The following is an 18,087-nucleotide window of genomic DNA, read 5'->3' as shown; positions in this document are numbered from 1 at the left end:
CAGATGACAATCACCAAATTTACCTGTACTCATTTAACGTTCTCTGTATACTGCCCTAAGCCACAGGGGCAGGTGGTATATGAATGCAAATAAACAAACAAACAAATACATGTGTACGTGTGCAGATTCCCATGTGCAGCTGACACACTCCGAGCAAAGAAGTAGCTATGGTGCTATTGTTGACTGCACCAACTTCTTCTGGGATGATAGCACACCAGGCAAGGTTTTGGATTGTACAGCCAATGGAAATTGTCCAACATAATTTAGCATAAATAACATTTTATTATAGCCTTAAAGATGCCAGCGACATCTGTATAATATGCTGAACCAGCTATCTGAGCTAAGGAAGGGGCATTTTGATTGCATCACCATCTAGGAAGTGCATTCCATCACTGCTACTTTGGCCTGGCTGCGAGATATACTGGGACAGCTGACGGGAAGCACTGTGTAAACTTCTAAAACTTTAGTCATCAGTTTCATATACCAGCCTTTCTCCTAGGAGCTCAAAGCAACATATTATTCCCGTTTATTGTTGCAACATCTCTGCAAAGTAAGAGCGTTGCTCGATGTCACCCAAAGAATAAATATATCAATTTCACCGAGTCAGTGACCCCGTGGCTAGCTTGCCACCGCCGGCCTTTCCAGTATTTGAGCTTTCACGCACAGGAAAGCTTCACCTGTCGAACTTCTACCGCGAAAACCAATAAGGCGCGGGGGAGAACGAAAGGATTCAAACGACTGTCCCTCCAGTCCAGAGCAAACAAACCCCCCCGGCCGAGAAACTAGAGAGGGGGCCTGGGAAAGCGCCGCGGAGGTGCGCCGAGGGCTCAAATTCCTGCTGCGGGGATGCCCGCCGGGGAAGGTGGGGGGGGGGGCGCCTTTCCCTCTCGCCGGAGGCGGACTGGGGGGGGCAGGGGAGGCGAAGAGGAGCCACCAGACAGGCCCCGCCCTCCTCCAAGCAGGTGAGCGACTGGCGGGCGCGGCGCAGGGGCGGGCCACGGAGGGAGGAACACAAGAGAGCCTCTTGGCACCGGCGGGGAGGCGCAGCAGACGTGAGGCGGGCTGCCGGCTGCCTTATTCCCCCGGGCCCGCTCGCACTAAGACCCTTTGTAAAATGTACCCGGAAGGCCCCCCACGTCAACTACTAGGCGAGCCTGGCCGCCGGCTGCCCTCAGGGGAAAGGCACTCTGCACATGCTCCGAGCGGCTCTCGGTGCTCCCCACCAGCCTGCGGGGCCTGTGGCCTGGGGAGCCTTGGCCAGAAGAGCCCTGCTCGGAGCCTCCCTCGTGACCTACAAGGAGAGGGAGAGGCAGAGGGCGGCTTGCTGAGGAGCGCCCGCGCCGTGCCCCGAGGGCTCGCTAAGTAACGTTATTGCAGGACCGGGCCGCTTCCTGCTCTTCTGCCCTCGCCTCGCTCTCGCGCGCTGCCGTCGGCTCGGGGCGAGGAGCAGCCCAAAAAGCAACCCGACTTGATTTCGCCCGTCCCGCCCTCGCCGCTGTGCGCTGCCAGAGCGTCTCCTTCGGCTTTCTGGCCTGCTGCTCCCCTCCGGAGATGCTCTTCGTGTTCGGCGCTTCTTCGCACGCGTGCGAGGGCCTCGGGGGGTTCCAGGCGCCGGTGAGCTCGTGCATCAGGCTGTTAACACTGGCGCTGTGCCCCCTTCTTCATTCATAGATGGAGATTAGAACCACTAGCAAGGGTAATTTAGAATGATTTGGGTTTGTTTGTTTGTTTTTCTTGGTGGTGATGGGGACATTTATCCCTGCCCAAAATGGTCACTGGTTACGGTTTTAAAGGCAATCAAAACTGCATTTGATGAACTTGAATAGGCATTTCAAAGCAGAATTATGTTAAAACCTTTGACTCTTCCCACTATCCATCAGGAAGGGCCGTGTGAGTTTGCTTCCTAGGTACGCTGCTGGGGGGCACTCAGCCAGTGGAAATTGAATCATAACCCCTGCAAACTGATAGGGTGGAATTCCCATACAGGAACACTGTTTCTCAAACATCACATGATAGAAAGGCTTTGCTGAAAATAAAGAATTCCCCAGCTTCTTGGGGAATAAAACCAAAATGTGACACTTCAGTAGAGATTAAATACTGGTGAGAGGAGGTGTAAACTTTCCCTCCCCGTGGTGAATGTAGAGGTGGCAAGCAATGGAATCAATAGAAAATAAGAACTCTAGTCCTTTAAGAGCCCCTCCCCAGTCCCAGTCTCTGCAATCTTTCCCAGTCTTTCCTCCTAGGCATTTGTTTGGAACTGATACAGGATCCCTTCTGCAGCAGTTTCAACTTGGAACAGCTGGGAAACTATGGCCTCAATTACCAACCCCTGGTTGGAATTCAGCTGCCAGCCAAAACTGATATTCAGCTCCCTTTAACCTGACCTCCCTTCGTGGGAGAGAGCATGTTCTATCTGCGCTTTTCCATTCAGACTTACTCCCTCAGGCACCATAATATATACTGCAGAGCCTTCCATTAACTACCAGAGATTCTCCCACCTTCATTGCAGTGAGTAGCTGGGCTGAATTCCCAGGTAGGCTTGTCTGATTTCATCAAAGTCTTTGCAGTGCTTCTCTGGGGCAAATCCAGTGTAGTATTTGAATATATTTTGTGGAAAAGGTTTCTTCCCTGTTGGGAGCCTGCTAAAAAGCCCTAAGGTGTCAACTCATTAGCCACTAAGGCAGGGCTCAAAAGATCTGCAATACAACATCCTTTACCTGACTTTGTTGAGAAAGGCATCCAAAATGCTGCAATAATAACAGCTACTTATAGAAGGTTGTAATTTGTGTACGCTTATATTGATGTTAGGACCACAGGGGTGAATGAGATAATTGGAAGATCTGGTTTGCATAATTAAGGTTCTACAATCCTTAACTACCAGGTAGAGAGTTAAAAGCATATGCCTGCTTTTCTGCACAGGTTGCCTCGGGAATTCAAAACACTGAAAGAACTGCATTTACTCAGACTGGAGGGAACCTGCAAGACAGAACTAAATCACCTTTTTGTTTGGCTGGTAGTCACATTAGGAGTACATTCCTTTACAAGTTTACTAGGGAATAAGTATCCTTGAATTTATTGGTACTTCCTAGTAACTGTAATCCTCTGACATAGTCAATAGGAAGTTAACTTGGCTAGACTTAATGATTTACTTAAATGTAAATAGGTTAGGATATTGGAGAAAATAGTTTCACACATCTGTATTCTTGGAGGTAAATAATACAGTCCAGAAATATAAGACCTTTGCATATATATGTTGCTGATAAACACCTGCATAGACACTCTCACATTGATTTTTCTTTAATCTCACAGGTAGATTCCCGCCCTCCCCCTTATTAATGAAATTCAGTAAGGGACTCACCTTAGTGCTGATGAGTGGCAGGTACCAAAGAGACAGGAAGAGCACTCCAAAATTCATGCCGATTCCAAGCCCCAGAAGTTCCAGACACATTGAAGGAGAGTCTTTTTTTAAAATAAAGGATCTCCACACTGTAGGCACAGAGATGGGAGGTGAAAGTCTCTGCCTAGAGCCTGCCTTGTCTTTCATGCACTGGAGTTTCTGTGCTTTTTCATTTCTACCCCTAAACTTGTCTTCACCTCCAAAATATCATGAAGTCTTGACTGAAGGGGTTTTCTTTTAGAGGCAGAAATAATACTATTCTATCTCCTTATTAGAGAAGGAAAAGTGTCTGAAAAATATAATGGGGACACATCCCCATTAAAAAACTTGCACATCCAAAATGGGTGTCTGAGCCTCCAGCACCCCAGGACTTCACTGTAAGAAGTCTTTCAGCATTTCTTTAGATTTGGCAGTCCACGTGAAATCACTTTCTTTAAAGAGGGGGGAAAGTGGCAGGAGCAAAATTTGCAGTAGTCCTTGGAAAATGTTAAATATCAAAAGTTAAAAATCTTTCTGGGAGAACTGAAGTCTTTGTCTTTCCTTTCTGGTTTGGCGTCTTCACAGTGCTTTCCCCCTCTTTGAGTTTCAAATCTTCCCTTGTTCAGTCCAATGCTTGCTTGAGGTTTCTTTCCCAGGAGCTTTGGTTGGGTGAAAGTTTGAGGCTGGACTGGGTATGTTTGTGGACAGGTGAGCAAATGGTTCTGGTGGAGCTTACTCCGCAGGCATTCAAATCTTGCTAAGTCTCCGGCTGGATTTGCTGCCGCTGCTGCCGCCACTGGTGTGTTTCAGCAAGAAAGAAAAGGTAAGCTCAAGTGGGAGGAGAGACAGCACCAGGGAGAGAGCCAGCTTGGGGCTTGGTTTTTAGTTTGCAAGAAAATAAGGTGTCACCCTTTCAGTTGTTCCTTCTTTTAAAGGAGAAGAGGGAGGCGGGGGTGGAGACAGAGCTTGCAGGAACTCCTCTTGGCTGTGAATCAAAGTGAAAGGGGGAAAAAATGAGGCAGGATTCAGAACTCAACAGAATTTTATTATTTCTTTTTAGAAAAACAAAACAACCTCCAATAACAAACAGTGTGGATGCAGAAACAACACTGATTTCAAAGGGAAGAACCTGGGAAAATATATTCCTTCAGGACAGAATGATAAAGGGATGGGAACTCATCAGAACAGGATTCTGTTCTGTTTTTGGCTCTTAATATTCTCGGCTTTTTTTCGAGACAAGATTAATTTGCGTTAATTTAGTTCTGTCACCTCTGTGGTTCAAAAGGGAGATGGAGGTTTTTAATATCTTTGATCTATCTGCATATGCAGAAGAGAGCCAGAGAAATAGAAAAGCTGTTACAACAGGATCCATGGAGGGGTTGGCGCTTGGTGATGCTTTCAGCGCTAGAAGGCATTCTGTTGCATAGTAATTTCCACGGCGTAATAAACACCCAGGCTCTGGGAAGTTGAGTTAGCAGATATTTGCTGAGGGAAGTAGGGGAAATTAGTTAACAGGTGAGAGCAAGACTACATTTATTATTATTGTTACTGTTATTATTTATTAGATTTATTTCCCGACATTCATGGCAAGCCATCTCATGGTGGGTTTCAAGATAAAACCCCCACATAAAAACACCCAATACCCCATTACAAATCCCCATTAAATCCCAGTGACAAAAACTGTCAACCTCCCCCCCCCACCCCCCCGGTAGCTTCTGCCTCTTGGTGCACGAAGGGGACTACGCCTGCCCACAACCACCAGCAGCAATAATCGGCATGATAGCAGTGTCTTCCAGGGGGACCCATCTTATCTTCCATGCCCTGGCCTCAACCATAGACCTGGCAGAAGAGCTCCGTCTTACAAGCCCTGTGGAACACAGAAAGTTCTTTCAGGGCCCTCAGCTCTTCCAGGAGCTCATTCCACCTGGTCGGGGCCAGGACTGAAAAAGCCCTGGCCCTGTTCAAGGCCAGGCAAACTTTCCCTGGTAAAGTTTCCTCTGCCCACATTCTGAATCAATGAATATGGAAGTTGTAAAAGATGGCTGAAGGTGTCCATCCCTCTGGCTTCCTTCCAGGCATATCCCTACATCTAAAACATTTGACACACACACACAATCTTTCTCTATTGCTTCCATCTTTCAAACATATAAAGCCATTTTGTTTTCAGGCCATTTGACTATTGAGCTTGGTATTGTCTATTCCAACAGGTGGTAGCTATCTTCCTACATTCCTTTCAGCTGAAGATGTTAGTCCTTAAACCCAAGACCTTATCTATGTAAAGTATAAAACACTCTTATCTGTGTTATTTTGTTATTGTATTTATATACTGCCCTCCCCGAAGGCTCAGGCAGTTTACATGAAACAAGAACGATACAAGTAACTCCATTTGTAATAATAACATGGTGATAAACAATAACATTAACATAGTAATAACAACATTATAGAACAGTGGAATACTGCAAAGAGCATTGAATTCAGCTCCTACTGAGGCCCAGTGGGTCGGTCAAATTTGTAGTGGTTGTTGTAGGAGGGAAGCTTGGGGGCCAGTGGGAAGTGGTTGGTTCAGGTCAGCCTCAACCAAATGCCTGGTGGAGGAGCTCCCTTTTGCAAGCCCTGCAGAACTGCTGAAGTTCCGTCAGGGCCCTGATCTCCTCTGGGAGCTCTTTCTACCAGATGGGGGCCGGGATGGCTCCTCTTCATGTGAAACCTGTGGTGCTTGTGCCCATTTCCCTATCTAGACCCGTCTCCATATCTGAGAAGAGCTGTTCTATGGCCATGACTGGTTTTTCCTGTAGATCAAATAGGCAAGAGGTGGATTTGAAAGGCAAAAGTTTAGGGACCTTTGAAGAAAATAAGGGAAGGACAGAGAAGAGAAAAGAAAATAGGTGGCAGTGAAGTGAAAAAACAGTTGATTCAAGTGGGGAGCCGGTGTTAGTCTGAAGCAGCAGAACAAATTTAGAGGCCAGTGCAGGCCCTCAAATGCAGTTTCTGCATGGGGGTGGGAAAAGCCTTTCCTGCTATAGCAAATTGTTACAACAGGATCCACAAAGAGTTGGTGTTTGGTATGGCATTCAGGACTAGAAGGCATTCTGTTATATTGTAATTTCCACAGTGTAATACAGGGTCATTTGGAAACAACTTCTACACTGGGTTGCTGCCAATTTTGTTATTCCTGTGGCTGCACTGCAATTCTTCCCCCTCTGCATAATCTAGGGCAGGGTGCTCAAACTTGCTCTCCAGGTGGACTACAATTGCCATGAGCCACTCCTATCATGGGCATCTGGAGAGCCACAGTTTGGCCATCCATGGTCTAGGGCAGGGGTAGTCAACCTGTGGTCCTCCAGATATTTGTGGACTACAATTCCCATGAGCCCCTGCCAGCAAATGCTGGCAGGGACTCATGGGAATTGTAGTCCATGAACATCTGGAGGACCACAGGTTGACTACCCCTGGTCTAGGGTGTTTTCCCTTACGTTCAGAGCCTTTAGCAGTTAATGACTAAGCCCTTCATGAAATTGCTCCTTGCTTGTAGCATGTGAGTTCTTGAATTTGCAGGGGGTTGGACTAGATGACCCTGGGGGTACCTTCCAACTCTATGATTCTAGGTATCTAGTAGTTACAGCAGCCTTTCTCCACTTTTTTACCATTGTGAAACTCCTGAAACATTCTTCAGCCTTTGAGAAATCCAAGAAGTGGTGTGATCATGCAGAATATGGTTGGGAAGCATAGCTGTGTACACATCCATCTGGGCCCCCTCTCCTTCCCCCTCCCTCCAGGCCCATCGTTGGCCATGGGGGGGGGCAGGTCAACATAAGCATATAATTCGATAAATGTTTAAGTAATTCAAAAAATATATACAAAATTAATGAATTCTCACCCATTCAGGAAACCCAGGCCCATCAAGAAACCCTAAGGTGTCAGGAAACCCTGATTGAGAAAGCCTGATTTGCACAAACAGCCTGGAGCCATAAAATGGCCTCAAGACTGCCTTGTATGGCTGTGTACCTGTGAAGGTGATTTGGTCTTTGGGTGCCAGGAAGAGTCAGGTAGAATGGTCTCTTCACAGAGAAATGTGATATATTCCCTAACTTTGACGAAATCTCGCCACAAGATACGTAGATTGTGAACTTCCCCCTCTCTGTTTTGAACACATCTGGTGTAATTGGGTGGTCATCTTGTTTGGTGGTGCTATCAAGAATGAAACAAGAAGTACTTTGACTGAGAGGAAGTGGATCCTGTAGCGGAAGCAGGAAGGGTTCCCTTGGTCTCAGAGTACCTTCTCCATTATGCTTAAATAAAAGCCCCATGTGCAAAACCATCCTGTCTGCTAAATGAGCTACTTCATACCCACAAATTTTATCAAATTCAGACAGCTCAATGTTCTCATTCTCTTTCTCTGACACATAGATGTAGCCAGACACATGCAGGATTATAGTCCTGCTCTCATTTCACTTTTTAGACATATTTTTCACTGCAAAGACTAGGGGCCTTGGCAGAGAACAAGCGTCTCAGGCTGAGCTGACAGCCAGCTGCGTTGAGCACTCAATCTCCATATCAGAATTTCATTCCAGCTACAAAACTAGGGTTGCTATCCATGTAGCGCCCCAGGGCCCTTTCTTTGGTAGCCACAGTACATGAGGAAGAGCTGCCTGTTCAAAACTCAATTTCAGCATGGCATTTCTAAGGATTTGATGCTTTCTGCATTCATTCATTTCCAGAAAGGCCCTGTTATGATCTTTTATAATCTAGCCCATATCACAATTCAGGGGACTTAAACTGCCATGCATAGCAAAATAGTATAGACATATCCCATACCGTTATGTTTGGTGAGCTAACGCACAAAAAAATGTAGTAATCACATAGAAAAGCTAGGAAAACTAAGACTAATGAAAATTTTGCTTATAGAGCAGCTAGTCAAGGACTCTCTGGAAGCAAAAATATTGCTCTGTCCATTGCTACCTGCTGACAAGCCAACTCCATGTTGGTGCAGGGAAATCCCTGTGGGAAATGCAGTCTTAAGCAAACTTATTAGGAACAAAGTCTCAGTTGAACACACCAGGAGGTGAGTAAACAGCTGATAAATGCTGCCCATCCCCCTGTAGCAGCCTCCTGAAGCTTTGAGGTATATCGAGCAAATGTATTACTTGGATAGAGCCATTTCTACATTTGAATATTGGGGCCATTTCAAATTCCATTGGGATTTCTAGATTTGATGCATCTAAACTGGCTCCTAGTCTGTTTCCAGGCACTATTCAAGATACTAGAGTTAACCTTTAAAGCCCTTTATGGCTTGGGACTGACATACCTGAAGGGATGACCTAATCCCTTATGAACCTACCTGACAGATGACCTAATCCCTTATAAATCTACCCACTCTAGTCATTTTGGGAGGCCTTATCTTCTAAGAGTAGGTGGGGGATAGGGTTGCCATCCCCACACTGGGGGCAGGGTGTCCCTGCCCTTGAGCTCAGTTGCCACCACCACCACCACCAATTAGTAGGCCAGTAGAGGGCCTTACTGTCAGTAGGGGAGGCCTACATCAGCATGTACATCATTGGCTGGGACACAGTGAGGTCACTTCTGGTGGGCACTGGAGGTGACTTCATCACATTGCCAGGGATACTGTGAAATCTGGGCAAAACCTCAATGGTTAAATGGCAGCATCCCTGCAGCAACAATGCTGAGATGCTGTCGTTAAGCCTCTCACACACACACCGCTTGTGGCCATTAAGAGAGCCTTCTCAGTTGTGGCACCAAAACTCTGAAACTTTCCAAGGAATCACCTCTGTCTCCTGGTATTGCCATCCTCTGCCAGAGGGAGAAGATTTCTTTCTTTAGTTTAGAATCTCCTCAGGGATCCCTCCTTCCTGCTCTATTTGTATGTATTTTTTGGTTTGTGTATTTTACCTTTGGTTTTAATTGTCTTAATGTGTGATTTTTCTGTTGTTTTTTCCTGTTTTTAAGATGCGATTTCACTATGTCTGTTTTGAGTGTTTTGCTGCCTTCATGGCAGAGTATGGATTTGAACCCGAATGTCTCTAGGCCAATGATCTGCCTACTCTACTACGCTGGCTGTATATAATTTTGTTTGCTTACTTATTAAATGTCTAGGCCACTTTTTTGACTGGATTGTCCTCAGAGTGGCTACTCTTTCTGTATTTTAGCATATGGAAAGGAAGGAAGGATGCGAATGACCACTTTGTTTTAGACAGAGCCCCAGACAAATAACATGATTGTTCTTTTAAACATCTTGGAATGTTTCTCCAGCCATCACACCTATAGGCAACCTATGGCTGTCTCCTTATCCAAGCAGGGATCAGTGTGTACTGTGATGGGGTGTACTGAGCAGTCTCTTTTACGCACATCAAACAGAATTTGTGCAGAGTCCAAGGCTATCTTACCAGCAAGTACAATGTTTGTGACCCAAGACTCTTGGGAATCTCAGGTTGAACCCTTCAGCCTTTGGTGCAGTGTCTTTTCTACATCCGGCTAAATAACGTGGGAGCTGAGATGGGAAGAAGATTATTTATTTACACGTGGATGATGCTAAGAGGAATTTTTAGAACCATGGGTTTAGAAAGAAGCTAACATCAACTGATTCTTCAGACAACGAGGAAGAGGATGTTTGGAAATCCACCTAGAGCCCTGGATGGGGCCAAAGGTAAATAGTATTCAAAGCCTTGGAAAAATTCAGCAGCTATTATTTTAGTTTACTTACCAAGAGAAAGAAAACGATGGTCTGACCTTGTGGAATAATTAAAAGGGTCCAGGTCAGATTCAAACAAAATGGAGACAGGTATTATTATTATTATTATTGGACATTACTTATGGCGGGTTACAACATTAAAAACCCCACAATAAAATATAGAAGAAGAAGAAGAAGAAGAGTTGGTTCTTATATGCCGCTTTTCCCTACCCGAAGGAGGCTCAAAGCGGCTTACAGTCGCCTTCCCTTTCCTCTCCCCACAAAAGACACCCTGTGGGGTGGGTGAGGCTGAGAGAGCTCTGATATTACTGCTCGGTCAGAACAGCTCTATCAGTGCTGTGGCGAGCCCAAGGTCACCCAGCTGGTTCCATATGTGGGAGCGCAGAATCGAACCTGGCATGCCAGATTAGAAGTCTGCACTCCTAACCGCTACACCAAACTAAAACCATTCTTAAGTCCAATGACCAATTAACCCTCTCCCCACCCCTCTGTTTAACAACACCCCCATCCGACGCCTTGGGAAAAGATGCAATGGGAAGAGAGCCTGATGTCCTGGCTGAACTGTGGAGGGGCCCTCGATCTTATTGCCACCCGACCTCAATCTCAACCAAATGCCCAGTGGAAGAGAACCGTCTTGCAGGCCCTGAGGAACTGTACAAGCTACATCAGGGTCCTCAGTTGTTCCAGGAGCTCATTCCACCCAGTCAGGGCCAGGACTGAAGAGGCCAGGCATACCTCTTGTGGACCAGGGACCACCAGTAGAGTCAAGCCCACTGAGTGCAAAGCTCTATGGGGGCATAAGATGAAAGGCAGTCCCTCAGATACTGGGGCCCAGTCTGCAAATAGCCTTGAAGGTTAACACCAAAACCTTGAACCTGATTCGGAACCCAATTGGTAGCCAGTGCAGCTGCCTAAGCACCAGCTAGATAGGGGCCATCTAAGGTGTTCCAGTGAAGACCCTAGCAGCTGCATGCTTCACCAGCTGTAATTTCCAGATCAAGGACAAGGGTAGGCCCGCGTAGAGCGAGTTACAGAAGTCAAGTTGGGAGGTAACTGTTACATGGATCACTATTGCCAAAGTGCTCAGACAGGTAGGGTGCTAATAGTCTTGCTTGGCGTAGATGGAAAAACACCTGTTGGACTACGTTCATAACTTGGGCCTCCATCGATGAAGCATCCAAGGTCACACCCAAGTTCTGGGCGGATGGTGCGATGTTAAGTTGCGCTCCAGCCAGTCTGGGTAAACGCACTTACCCCTCCTGCCCAACCACAGGACCTTTGTCTTGGAGGGATTGAATTTCAGGCAGCTCAACTCCAACCATCCAGCCATGGCTTCCAAACATCTGGCAAATGTTTCTGGGGGAGAGTCCAAGTGGCTGTCCATTAGGAGATAGAGCTGGGTGTCATTTGTGTATTGGTGACAACCCAGCCCATAACTCCGTACCAGCTGGGCCAGAGGGTGCATAAAGATGTTGAAAAGTGTGGGGGAGAGGACCTCCACCTGCGGAACTCTACAAAGGAGTCGGAAGGTGTGAAATGTTTCCTCCTCCACTGCAATCCTCTGTGTCTGGTTCTGGTACAATCTCTCTCTTGGAGACATATGAATGGTAATGTTTCCTGGCCCCTGGCATAGTTTTCCAAGTATCACCAACTGATGGGAACCAGCATGATGTAATATGTAGAGCATTGAGTTTGGAAACAAGAAACCCAAGTTCAAATCAACTGTGACATCACTGGGTTGTCTTGGTCAGACTACTGTCTTGCAGTCTAACTGACTTTTGCAGGAGTCAGTCTCCACTGAACAAGGATGGAATGCAAACCCAATAGATGGAGGGGAGTGTAGCACCTTCTTGTCTTCTGTCCCAGAATGTGTTCTGATTGGGTTTGGCAGAAACAGTGCTAAACCATCAGGGCAACCATCTGACATTCTTCTCTCAAAGCTGTTCTCTCTTCAGCATCTTAAAATGTCTTAGGCGCACGTTAAGCCCACTTCCTCATTTTTATTTTGATCTGTATTTGTCAGCAAGAGTAATTTCTGACAAGCTATTCATATAGATGAATACATGGAGAGTGATTTACTTTCAGGTTAAATATTTAGCATTTAGATGTTGTCTTTTGAATTGCAAACAGCTTTGCAGACTGCTTTGCAGACATGAGCTCAGTCGTCCTTCTGATAATCCCATCAGGTCAGTAGCCCTGTCATTCAGATTCAGGAGTGAGATACAGTAGTTTGCCAAAGTTTGGCTGATAGTCTGAGTGGTGCTCACTGGTACCAAGTCCTGGCACCTTGGGAAGGGAGCTTTCCTAAGTCCTAGGAGGGAATTGGTGGGAAACAATGCAGTCTTATAAATGACTGCTACCATCTTTTTAAAAAAAATCTTTGCATTAAACTACCTGCATTCCACGGTTTCTGCTCCTAAGCTGAAGTGGCTTCCTCTGTCTTTCAGACCAAGCAGGACCACGCCTGTGATTGGAAAGAAATCCCTTCCCACGCTCCTCAGAAGATACAGCACCATGATCAAGAATTTGACAGTTTTTCTTCCTAGACATTTTCACATATTGTTCTGTGCACGCTTTCGCTCACAGGAGGCATAAATCTTCAGTGGACAATATGACATGAAAAATAACAATGCAGTCTCTGCAATGTGGATAATGGAGTTGTTCGTTGCGGTTGAGATCCATGAGTTAATAGCCCAGTGTGCTGAAAGTCTAAACAAAAGCTGGCAAAGATGGCCAGGAACCAAATGACCACCAATATGGCCCAGTAGACAGGCTTTGAGCAAGCCTTGTGTCATGTCTTCAGGGCCCTTCTGCAAAATGGGGATAAGCATTTCATAGGGCTCTTGAAGGGAGTTAAACTGGGATTAAGTTGCCAAAGTATGCATAGATTTCAATCCTACACATTGAGGAATGAGGCTGCATAGCAAAGCATCTGCTTTGAATGCAGGTGGTGCCATCTTCAGTCCCTGGCATCTCCAGTTAAAAGGCTCAGGTAATAAGTAATTTGAAAGGCCTCTGCCAGAAACCCTCAAGTGCTGCTTCCAGTCAGAGTAGACATTAATGACCTTGATCGACCAAGAATCTGATTAGGTAGCTTCATATGAACCAAGAAGTTTCCTATTCTGGCCTCACTTCTGCCATGAATTGCCATTGGCAAGGCCCTGTGCCTCAGTCCTGTTTCTGCAGCACAGGGGAGAAAATACTGACATAAAAGACTGTTGTAAGTGATTTCTCCTAGAGAATGCATGTGAATGTGCATAGCTTAGTGTTGTGCCTCTAGACCAGACGCATAGCCTTGGGCCAGGCTTCAGACCCAAGGACAAAGTATTAATTAGCATCCAAACATGTCACTAAATAAAAAAGAGCACCGGTGTGGTGGTTAGAAAGTCACACTAGGATCTGGGAGAACAGAGTTTGAATCTCTTCTGTATTGTGGAGACTTGTTGGATGACCTTGAGCCAGTTGCATGCTTTCAACCTAACCTAACTCCCAGGGCTGTGGGGGTAAAAACAGAGGAAAAGAGAACAATGTAAGCCCCTCTGAGTTCCAGCTGGGGAGAAATGTGAGGAATTAATGAAGTAAACAAACAAACAAAATTGATACACTGTGTTTCTCGCAATGCTCAAAGTAGCACTCTGTTTCTAACAGGTGAGATGGCAGAAACAACTAGTTTCTCATCCATTCTATGCCTAAAGCACCCTTGTGTTTCAATAGACTTGCTCCAACTTTGGTGGGGAGATCAGAATAATTTTCTGAATGTGTAACCGAGACCTGCTGTTGTTAACCTAATCAATTGCACACATGACTTGAGGGCGTCATTTGGCAGGGAAAGAGGGGGATGGGGAAAGTTGACATTGTGTAGGGTGGATTAAAGAATTAATGGGTGTTTGGCATTTGAATAGAGTGTCTTTTGCTGAATTCCAGGAATTGTAAGAGTAAAAGAGAGGCCTGTGGCTTAAAAATCTTTTCAGGTATTAAGGGGGGGGCAGCTATTCTCAGTGCATGTGAGAACAAAAGATGCCACCTAAGTGGAGGCTGAAGCATCAGAGAAACTACCAAGTCCTCTTGGTGATCCACTGCTTTAATGTCAATCAGCTTGATTTTGATTTTTATTCTCCAAAGCTTCTCCTTGAACCATCCCTAAGAAGCGAGTTGGTAAATCAAACCAAGAGATTGGTGAAAGGGGCCTTTCCCAGGAATGGTTCTTTTCTGTGGTGGCGTCACAGCGGTGGAATGGCCATCTTCAACACAGGCTCCTCTGACAACATCTGTTATCCCTCTAATTTGATTGTTAATGCTATTGTTTATATTTTTCTACTTCCAGGCTCTGTAGCTGTTACATTTTTATCTCTTTTATCTGCTGCTGTGAGAGACTTGCTGTCATTAAATTTTGATAGTCTGTTTATATTTTATGCTGCCGTATTTTATTCTAATGCTACAATTGTCATTCAGAGAGGCAGCTATTTGTATATTTCATCTGCCAGCATAATTTATGGTGGCCTTCCCCCCCCCCCCTTATGGGCCTCCATACACAGTGTATTGTCCTTAGATTCCCCCTTGTATCTGCCATGAATCCTGTCTAACAGGTGAGCAATTGGAATTCTGTGCTCGGAACTGAATTGACCCAAGCGCAAAGGTTGCTTTTGCTTTGAGCCTCCCTCTTTCACACACACCAGGTAGTAACTGTTTACCCTGCTGGGGGAAAATTATGTATAGTACATGTAAATTTCTTTAGTGGGACAAAATGCTGATCCCGAATGGCCTTTGTCCAAGTGGCAATTCAGTCCCACGGACGGAACATGCGATCCACGCATGTTGGGCGTGAGGACACACACAAGCATTGTACAGTGTAGTTAGGCCCTGTGGTGGTTCAGAGCCATGACTGTGGAATAATATTGTTATGAAATTGTTGTGTCATGTTCTGTTGCTCTTTGCTGTTTTGGGCACGCTTTTGTAAAGGCAGGCAGGATATTAAAAAGGTTTTAATAAATAAAAGCTATTCCAAGGTTTTGTGATAGTTGCTTCTCTAAAGCAGCCTTTCTCAACTTTTTTTACCGTTGAGAAACCCCTGAAATGCTCTTCAGGCTTTGAGAAAGCCCCAAAGTGGCACACTCATGCAGAATATGGTTGGGGAGCACAGCTGTGGACACACCCACCTGGGGCTCCTTCCCTTCCCACCCCTTCCAGGCCATTATTGGTCATTTTGGGAGGGGTAAGCAGGTCGACATGACCATATATGGTCATATCACTTAACAAATGTTTAACAAATTTGAAATATATATATATATATAATAAAAATCACTTACTCATTCGATAAACCCTTCCAGGGTCATCAAGAAATCTCAGGGTTCCATGAAACCCTGGTTGAGGAAGCCTGCTCTAAAGTAACAAGATTGGCTTTTACTCTTAGTTTTATTGTTGAGAGGGAGTATAACTCTAAATATATAGGGGTGGGGGGACCATGCTGCTGAGAAACTAGGTTCTTTGCTGTTTTCCCACTTAAAGTTCCCACGGCGAGAATTGCAAAGAAATGTAAAAAAGGAGTAGAGACTTCTGGGCTCTGGAGGTAATCGACAAGTTTTTTTGGTGTTCATTTTAGAGGGATATATTAAGATGTGTGTGTCCAAGTGTACCCCTAGCTCTTATTTAATGCAAAAGGGTTTATTGAAAAAGAAACATTAAAAATAGTTCTGAAAGTGCTATAAGCATTTTGAGTAGCGGCATGTTACTCGTGATGGGTGTGATTCAATAGATGCCTACATCACACCAAAATGCATATAAATGTGCACAGTTTGGAAGGCTTTGATCTAGCTTTTTCAGTGTATGGCATGAAGTTACATGGCAACCTCCCCCCCCCCCTTTATGATAAGAATTACTAAGGCAGGCAGCACAAGATGAATCTGTACAACAGTTAGTGACAGCTCTACAATGCCTAGTATTTGGAAACCATATACAGTGCAAATCAGCAGATGTACTTTGAAAAATGAAAAGTTCTTTACCATGGCTGGTGATTCATGTATTAATCCAATCTTATCCTGTATACTGGGCATTTGTTGGCAGAAATCCCACCCTCTGATTCCATACAACCTACTAAAATGGATGAGATTTCTTATTTCATCCATAGAAAGAATGCACTGGAAGCATGAGGAAGACCTGTCCTTTCATAACTTTGCTTGTGAGTGCCACATGAGGATGAAAGGGTGCTCAGAAGGGGCAGAATGTGGGATTGAGACTGCTGCCCTTATCAGCTGGTGGATGTGACAGGGAAGGAGAGATGCCCGGAGAAAAAATAAAGCTGTTTTCAAGGGAGATCAGTTGCCTCAGACTTGTGATTTCTGTAAATTTTATGAGCAAGGGATTAAACACCCTTCCCAATAGAAAGATCCACACTGAATTGATTCATCCTTTCCCCCTTTGGACTTCAGCAGATAAAGGAGCTCACCTTGAGGGGCAAGGGATGGTGCACTTACCCTCCCCCACCTCTCTCCCCTCCACCTTTTTCCTGTTTTGATTGGGGGGAGGGAACCTGCTTTCCTTCTTTATTTTTACAAAGTGACAAGTATTGCTGGAAATAAATATCTCCCCCCCAACCCCAAATATAACAATATAGCTGTTTATTTATGACATACATCACAATACATCCTGTTATTTGGGGATATTAAGACATTATTGTTTTTTCCTGACTGGAAGCAACCGCAAGCCCCCCCCCCCCGCCTCATTCCTTTCACAACCACTACCCAGCCCCTTCTCTTAGAACCCATCCATCCCCCCCACACACACAAACACACACAACTCACCATCCTCATGTCCTTCACTCCTCCTGCAGCAGCAGCAGCAGAGGAAGCCTTCCGAACAAGAGTAAAAATAGGCCCGGCAGTTACTCAGCTCCTGAGAACATGATGACATGACTCATGAGGTAAAATAAAGAGATGTGAAAAATCAAAAGCGGTTGCATTTCTCCCCCACCCCACAACCGTGCACATGCTTAATGCATCCCATGCCCACCTCCACACAGGCCCCTGCTGCTTCTCAGCTATAAAGGAGAGGGGAGGAAAAGAAAATCATTCTCAAATTATAGAACTTACTACCTGGATAACAGCTCCAAAAATGCATATAATTAAAACAAAAAAAAAGAATTTGAGCTTTGTTTCAGTTTCCAGATTCTTCTCTCTCAAAAAGTAGCGTTTTGCTTTCTTTCATGGGAGCTCCTCACGGCCAGCACATATGGTAATCCAAGGTGTGCATTAGCCAAGGCTCTGTTTCAGCTTCACTCTTGCTTGGCATGGAATGGGGACTAATATTTATTTATTTGGAAGTTTATACCCCATCTCCCTCCCCTACATAGCTTGTAACATCATTCTCTTCCATTTTGTCTTCAGAACAACCACCCTGTGAGGTAGGTTAGACTGGCCCAAGGGTACCCAGTGAGCCTCTGTAGCGGTGTAGGGTTTCAGCCCTGGGCACAACGCCACACCAGATCTCCCCTAATGACCTTGGACCGCCTCAGAGTGTATCCCTGAGGCATTCTCAACCTACATAGTCCATCCTCCACTATCTCTCACCAGTCATACTTTTGCCTCTCCCCTTTACCAGTTTAAGAGCTTTTTGGGAAAGAACTGGGGCGGTTTCTCAAATACTTCCCATGCAGAAAATGTGGCAAGTGCAAGTAGATGTTAACCCCCAAAGCCAAATGTGTGGCTAGATGATTGTGACCTGTGCTTTCATGGACAATAGTGTGGTTCATCAGCTGCAGTTTAGGTGATGAAGCAAGCTATTATTTGCAAGAGGTCATGTCACAATAAACCATTTGACTTTCAAGGTGTCTCAGACAGCATTTTCAGTCTTGTTACTCATCCAGTTTTCCCAATGTTTTTCCAGACTAATCTCAACTCATCCTTTCCTTGCTTGCTTCCAATTTATACATAACTACCACCAGTCATGTGGTGGCTGTTATATGGTATAGTACTGATAGGTTCACCATGCAAACTGGGTGATTTTCAGTATC

At 45.3% G+C, this 18,087-nt stretch overlaps 1 protein-coding gene and 1 long non-coding RNA gene across 6 annotated transcripts in view; one reads left to right on the top strand and one right to left on the bottom strand.

Annotated features, from left to right (window-relative positions):
- PDGFB (platelet derived growth factor subunit B) overlaps window positions 1-17,786 on the bottom strand; it is a 50,691-nt gene extending 32,905 nt beyond the window's left edge. Inside the window, exons 1-3 of one of the 5 annotated variants that reach the window (XM_077339468.1) lie at window positions 17,645-17,786; window positions 16,880-16,970; window positions 3,359-4,361 (exon numbers count right to left, since the gene is read on the bottom strand). In XM_077339468.1, the coding sequence (XP_077195583.1) occupies window positions 3,359-3,544 (186 nt within the window). In that variant the 5' untranslated portion in view covers window positions 3,545-4,361; window positions 16,880-16,970; window positions 17,645-17,786. Of the gene's footprint in view, window positions 1-3,358; window positions 4,362-16,879; window positions 16,971-17,167 lie in introns of all 5 variants that reach the window. The other 4 variants (XM_077339464.1, XM_077339466.1, XM_077339465.1 and 1 more) reach the window with 4 other exon arrangements.
- Window positions 987-14,485, top strand: LOC143838326 (uncharacterized). The gene is made up of 2 exons (XR_013231345.1): window positions 987-1,696; window positions 12,530-14,485. It is a non-coding gene; the product is annotated as an uncharacterized LOC143838326 (long non-coding RNA).
- Window positions 17,787-18,087: the final 301 nt, after the last annotated feature.

This window comes from Paroedura picta, chromosome 5 (genome assembly GCF_049243985.1).
Source record: "Paroedura picta isolate Pp20150507F chromosome 5, Ppicta_v3.0, whole genome shotgun sequence".
In the NCBI taxonomy this organism is placed as follows: Eukaryota; Metazoa; Chordata; class Lepidosauria; order Squamata; family Gekkonidae; genus Paroedura; species Paroedura picta.
Note: the sequence above shows the minus strand (reverse complement) of the source record. Positions and strands in the feature narration are given on the sequence as shown.